Source organism: Chrysoperla carnea, chromosome 1 (assembly GCF_905475395.1).
Source record: "Chrysoperla carnea chromosome 1, inChrCarn1.1, whole genome shotgun sequence".
Classification (NCBI taxonomy): domain Eukaryota; kingdom Metazoa; phylum Arthropoda; class Insecta; order Neuroptera; family Chrysopidae; genus Chrysoperla; species Chrysoperla carnea.
The window spans coordinates 124,676,247-124,682,750 of NC_058337.1; the positions used below are offsets into that span (position 1 = coordinate 124,676,247).

Below are 6,504 nucleotides of genomic sequence, written 5' to 3' on the forward strand. Positions count from 1 at the left end.
TACTTCTTGCCAATAAATTTTCTAAAATACCTTTTCGAACAATCCCGATATTCAACACTTACCTGGCGATGAATTCATTTTAAATTTCTACACCCTATTTATGTTCGTTATGCCCTAATATTTAAAAGTCAGAAATAAATACCAACAAACTTTTTTGGAATATGTTTAGTCTGGTTTGAATCACATTTACACAATGTGACTTAGAATAAATGGAACGTATTTCATTTCGGAATCAATTCTATTTACTTTTGATGTCATTTATTCTAAAACACTTGTATAAAAAAAAACATTTTTAAATAACATCTCTTGTATATGTATGATATGTGAATTTTTTAAGTGTATTTGTGTAAAAAAAAAAAATATTAAATTTTAAAATAAATAATTTTTTTTTATTTATATTTTGAAGTATTATTTTTATTCAAATTAAATTACAAATCATCGGTATAGAATGGTTTTGGTCGTGTTTTTAAGTATACATAGACAACAATGCTGAGAAAGACGATGGCCAAAGTTGGTAATACAACTGAATAAAGATGTTCCCGTGCTTTGGAAAATTCTTTTTTCCTTTCTTTACGTTGTTTACTTGTTTCCTTCGTTTTACCTTTGAGTTGCCGCATGTCTAATAATTACCTATAAAAGAAAAAAACCTTTATTAAACTTTAAAATTGAAGTAGACAAATGCGTGCGCGGGAAACTATTCAAGGGGGGGGGGTGATATTTTTCATCATGTTAGGTCATAAAGTCAATACAAACAAGAAACTCTTTTTTCGAATAAGACAACATTTTGTTATGTCAAAATGTGATATTCAGTCACTATTTTTCAATAAGTTAATTCTGCGAGGTATCCAAAATTTTGTGCGTATCGACGTCTCTACACCGCGATGTATATAGAGAGCCGTTTAGCCACTCTTCAGACATGGTCGATTTAAGGTATGTTTTGAGACGACGTAAAGTTGAAAAGGAACTTTCATTCGTAGTGGATATCACAAGCAAAATTTTATAAAATATTGCGATGATTCAAAAATTGATCCTGTAAATGTGTAAGAAACAAAACAGTATGTAGATTGTTATCCGGAAATAATTTTGGACTAAATATGGCTATCCCATTGCTTTTGCAAGAGAGAAAGAAGATATGAGCTTTCTACTACTTCGCTATATTACCTTCTCTTTCATCAACAAAGTCAGGCGAGTGCCCATATTTAGTCTAAAACGGTAGAAACCAAGAATTATGTGCTACCATATGAGTATAGAAACATCTTATTGAACAACTCTGTACATTACCCGAATGATTTTCGTCTAAATTCACAGTGAAATAATGTACACAAATTTAAACTACGTTCCTACTTTGTTTTCTAGTTAACTTTCGTAACTTGGTAATTTTAGAAGAAAAAAAAAAAACCTTTTAAAACGTTTAAAATTTTTATTGACACATAATAATTAAATTTTGAAGCACGATTTTCGAGCACGAATGCTTGATAGAAAAGAAAAATAATTGTTATTTATATTTTTATACATTTCAAGGTCTAATGTAGTTTTTTCGTTGACTAGAAACACTGAACTTTTGGTTTGCTTGACCATGAAAAAACGAAAATCTCAGAAACTACACGTCCAATTGTTAAAGAGACCCGATTTTCGCTTCATTTTCTTAAGAATTGAAATAAAAAATCGAGAAAATCACGAAGAGTTATTTTATTTTGGACTTTGCTAAAACTTCGTATTTAGGACAATTTTAACAAAAAATCTAGTTTATTTAATATTTTATTTCGGAATAATATTGAAGATAATACGAAAAATATTAATCTAATCGCCAAATTAGCTTAATTTTTATAATTTTGGAATGCATAATAAAATAAAATAATATTGCTGCAGAAAGAGATTGCTATAGATAGCGTACTTTAATCCTTCTTTCCCTTATATTCACGAGAAAAGCCGAATCAAACACCCCCCATTCATCCCGACTTCGACAATAGTAGCCACTTCTACCAAAACAAGCAACACGAAAGTAAATAAATAAAATTGTTGCCTACTCTAAATGAAAGGTTAATCTTTCTTACACGAAATTCATTATTTCGTAAAGCCATTCTTAAAAATTATGTTATTATTTAATAAATTTACAGTCACATATTGTAACAATAAATACATTTTCACCACGTCAAGACAATACGAAATTTACACGTCATAAAAAAAAATGCCAATTTAAAAATTAAACTTAAATTAATTGATTGTAATATTTACCGTTTTAAATACTCGAACAACCTACTCGACAAGTTTCTTTCTTGAAATGAAAAAAAATATGTAGTTTAAAAACTATGTTATCACCGACAGATCCACGCATAGATAAAATTTAGAGCGCAAGGTGTAATTTGTTAAATCAAAAGTTAACTTGATTTAAATAGTTGTGTTATCTTTGATTATAACTAAAGACAGGAAATGTAAATTAAGTTGATTATCTGCTATTTTATGAAATTCGAGTCAAATGTTCGTTAAAATCATTTAAAAATTTTCGATACTGAAAACGATTATGCGTGTTTTGTATCGTAAAAATTCGACTTTACCTCTAGCCTATAATATATAGTCGAAGAAAAACTATAGACATATAAGCTACAAAATAGACAAATGACGAAATTTGATTCGTAATTAGTAATTGATTCTCTTATTATTTCTGAAATCATTTAGTCGAAAAGTGACAAGAAAAATGTGATGGATTATTAAAAACCACTCCATTGCTCAAAGAATACAGATATATGTATTTTTTATATGTATTTTTTGCATTTTTTGGTGAATTCAGTGACGTTAGAGTTATAAAATTATAAAGTCAATGGGTAAATTGCGATTAGCATCTATGATCTGACTGGTCATTTTTGGCGGGAGTTTGGACTGAAATCAATTTTGAAAAATCTACCCATTCATAATTAGTAAGGGTGCCTACAAAAGCTATGCTTTACTAACAGTATTTTGTTTATAAATATTTATTCATAGAATACATGAATTTTTCAAATGAATCCTCATTTCTTTCGATAAGATTTGAAATTAAAAAAATATTTTATTTATATTTACAAAATTTAGCTGCAGATAACAAAATTTTAATTTATGAAGAATTCATATTTTACGAAGGGAATAAAAGAGAAATGTCGAAATTTAACATTCGCAAGCAATAAAGTCGGAATTTATACCGTTTACCGTCATATACAACAGTTTTATGGAGTGTTTAGCTTATTATAAAATTAATTTGAAAGTATTCTTAAAAGAAAGAAACATTTAATAAAATAAGTGGAATTGTTGCAAATTAATTTAGTTTGACTTAAAATTATGGAGTTCCACTAATTAAAGCTCAAAACAATCAATAATTTGACTTTGTTGTCAATTCTTTATGAATCGCAAACTTAACATTTAAAAATTTTATTTTTTACATTCTAGTAGACATAAATAATTTGTAAATCGATAGTTTTATATCAGTTTTTGATGGCTGGTGAATAAAATCCATACTCTATGACACCGGCCATAATAATTAACAATTTTTCAATTCTTTCAATATATAAATATTTACAATAAAAATTAATGTGAAACGGAATATAATTAACAATCAAAATTAAATAAATATTCATTATTCATATTTTAAAAATGTTACTAAAACTGAGTTCGCTGAGATACATAACCTCACAATAATGATTACGGAATTAATTTAACGAAAAAAGGATGAAAAACTTCATGAAGATGTATCAGAATTCTGAAGGATAATATTCTTAAAATATTCGTACATCGAAATATATTTATTTTGTCAATTTTTTTTTAAGAAGACCATAAATTTTTATTATATAATTTTGAAGAAAAAAACATGGAAAATTCATCTACCACCGTGGAAAATTCCCAAAGCGATAAAACAGATCCGTTGGAGAAGGTTATCGATAAAATAAAAACACTTCATACTCCTGTTGTAAGTGCTGTAAAGAAGAATTTTTATTTTGAAGATTTCTTATGTGGTTGGGGGGCAGCTGTTATTAATATTTCCGTAACATATCCTATTAATAAAGTGATTTTTCGACAGGTAGGTACCAACTAGCCATAAATTTTAGACGAATTTAGTAATTAATTTTATTTGTTTGCCGTAGATGTTATCGAATTTACGAGTAACAACCGCAATTAGTGAAATATATCGTGAAGGATTTTATTATCTATATCGAGGTATTTTACCACCATTAATACAAAAATCAATTTCTTTATCCTTAATGTTTGGGGTTTATGAAAATTGTCGACGTCCTTTACTGAGTATGGGTGTAAATGAACCAATTGCTTGTATAACATCCGGAATCATTGCTGGATCAGCTGAGGCACTATTAATGCCTTTTGAACGAGTACAAACACTTTTATCGGATAATCAATATCATAAAAAATTTAAAAATATGTCTCATGCGTTCAAAGTTATTCACGCTGAGTATGGTTATCGAGAATTGTATCGTGGTATGGTACCAATTTTATTACGAAATGGACCATCAAATGCATTGTTTTTCTTGATACGTGAACAAGCATTCGATGATTCCAAAATCAAATTACAAGTATCGAATGTTGTTGGCGTTCATAGTAGTGATTTTTTATGTGGAGCCATAATTGGTGTATTTGTGAGTTCGGTTTTCTTTCCATTAAATGTTATTAAAATTAATGCACAAAGGATATTAGGTGGTGAATTTCATAGTTTTAGTGTTGTATTAAAGGAGGTCTATTATGAGCGAAATAAGAGTATAACTAATATTTATCGGGGGGTTGCTACAAATGGTACCAGATCATTCTTTAGTTGGGGTATTATTAATGCATCATATCGATATTTAACTGGACTTTGGCATGATAAAATTGATAGTTAATTTGTGTAATATATATATTTTTTAATGGAAATTTAGTTCAATTTGCAATTATATTTTAATTCAACTTTTTAAAACTATGTTTTTCTAGTCATTTTGAATAGATTTTATCCTAGTCAGATTAGAGCGGTTAATTTTTTAAACTACAGATCAAATTATCAATTGAGATAATTAATACAGTTATAAAATTAATGTTTTTAATGATGTGGTGGATAATAATTAAGTTCCTGTAACTCTAGCAGGAGCATAAGGCTTCAATGCAATGGTACTTTGTTGTATAGACCTTTTTCACATTTTTTTTTTTTTTTTTTAAATGAAAGTAAATGTCTTGATAATGGGCTAATTTTTTTCCCCGATTTTTTTGAAGCCATCTGACCGAGAAAACAAACAATGAAAATCATTAAAATTCAAATTGGCGAAAACGATCCGGAAACACACGAAGTTACACGAAGGTCGGGTTAATACAACTGTTGGCACTGTTTTATTGTCATTGCTTGTCTGATTGACATCACAGATCACGTGTGCGGTGGAGCAAAAAAAAAAAAAAATCGTTTAAAAATATTTCAAATATTGGTCGATAATACTGTTTATTACATTTATTTACCAAGCAATTTATTGCCAAAGCTATATGATGGCTCAAATAAGGCAATGTACAAATATATACGTAATGCTTTAAGATTTTAACGATATCATGGTCATATGGGTACTACTAAGCCTGGTAAATTTCACATTTTAGACCATGGGTTTCAAAATTTGTATAACACGATTCATAACTAAGAGGAAATTAATTGATGGGCTTAATAAACCATATTAAATTTAGCAACGAATCTTTATGCATGAAACTTAAACTTTTATAAAGATTTTGTGGCTTGAGAGTTACCTATTTGGGCATGAAGGGTTACTCTTTAACGTCGTGATACTCTTTCTCGTCATTCTTTGTATGTTTTTGTGTTTTGTCTTACTGTCATTACTTCCTAGTGATCCGCATTATTATTAATAATAATGCATAATCTATTTCAATTATGTTGAAAGATTTAAAAAAAATGAGATTTTTAACTGTTGTATTTTATTGAAAAAATATATTTAATGGTTCTACTGATTTTCAAATGCCAATATTATGATCTCATATGTATTTTGAATTTTAAGAAAAAATAACAAAATATTAAGTGCTTTAAATTCAAATTTTATGAAAACACTAAACATCTTTGTATCATTATCGATGAATTTCAAATTTGGTCGATGTTATAGTTACTTGTTTCAACGAAAATATTTGAGTATTTTAATTGTTAAGTTTAACCATTTGTTCAAAACAAAGTGAAATGTTTTTATAGAGTTATAAACCGAGAAAATCGGGAATTATCTGAGAATATGATTGATTGGTAATTATTATGGAAAATAGGGAATCAGCCATGAAATGAATTTTTATGTTTTAGGAATTTCATTGATTTTTATCCAAATCAAACGAATCAAAGATACCAAGAATTTTGTGATGTCTTCTTGGTATATATAGAGTAAAAAAAGACCTAAAAAGCATAAAAATTAATTTCATTTGACGACAAAATGAATAATTCTCAAAATATCGTCGTCAAAAATACAAAAATTAAGCTTATTCGGCAAAGTATTCTACATTCAAATAATGTTAAAAATCAGT

The 6,504-nt window shown here is 27.8% G+C and overlaps 2 protein-coding genes across 3 annotated transcripts; one reads left to right on the plus strand and one right to left on the minus strand.

Annotated features, from left to right (window-relative positions):
* Nucleotides 1–391: 391 nt before the first annotated feature.
* Nucleotides 392–2,395, minus strand: LOC123298472 (single-pass membrane and coiled-coil domain-containing protein 4). 2 transcript variants are annotated; one of them, XM_044880483.1, is made up of 2 exons: nucleotides 2,236–2,395; nucleotides 392–630 (listed from the first exon to the last, which is right to left on the minus strand). In XM_044880483.1, exon 2 carries the CDS (start codon nucleotides 615–617, stop codon nucleotides 429–431), a length of 189 nt encoding a protein of 62 aa, XP_044736418.1. In that variant the 5' UTR covers nucleotides 618–630; nucleotides 2,236–2,395; the 3' UTR covers nucleotides 392–428. The 2 variants fall into 2 exon arrangements, with proteins under 2 accessions (XP_044736418.1, XP_044736424.1); XM_044880489.1 differs by lacking the exon at nucleotides 2,236–2,395 and adding an exon at nucleotides 1,282–1,381.
* A 1,234-nt stretch (nucleotides 2,396–3,629) lies between these two features.
* LOC123298319 (mitochondrial nicotinamide adenine dinucleotide transporter SLC25A51) lies at nucleotides 3,630–5,245 on the plus strand. Its single transcript, XM_044880291.1, has 2 exons — nucleotides 3,630–4,045; nucleotides 4,110–5,245. The coding sequence occupies exons 1-2, from the start codon at nucleotides 3,836–3,838 to the stop codon at nucleotides 4,854–4,856; spliced, it is 957 nt and encodes a 318-aa protein (XP_044736226.1). The 5' UTR covers nucleotides 3,630–3,835; the 3' UTR covers nucleotides 4,857–5,245.
* The last annotated feature ends 1,259 nt before the right edge of the window (nucleotides 5,246–6,504 follow it).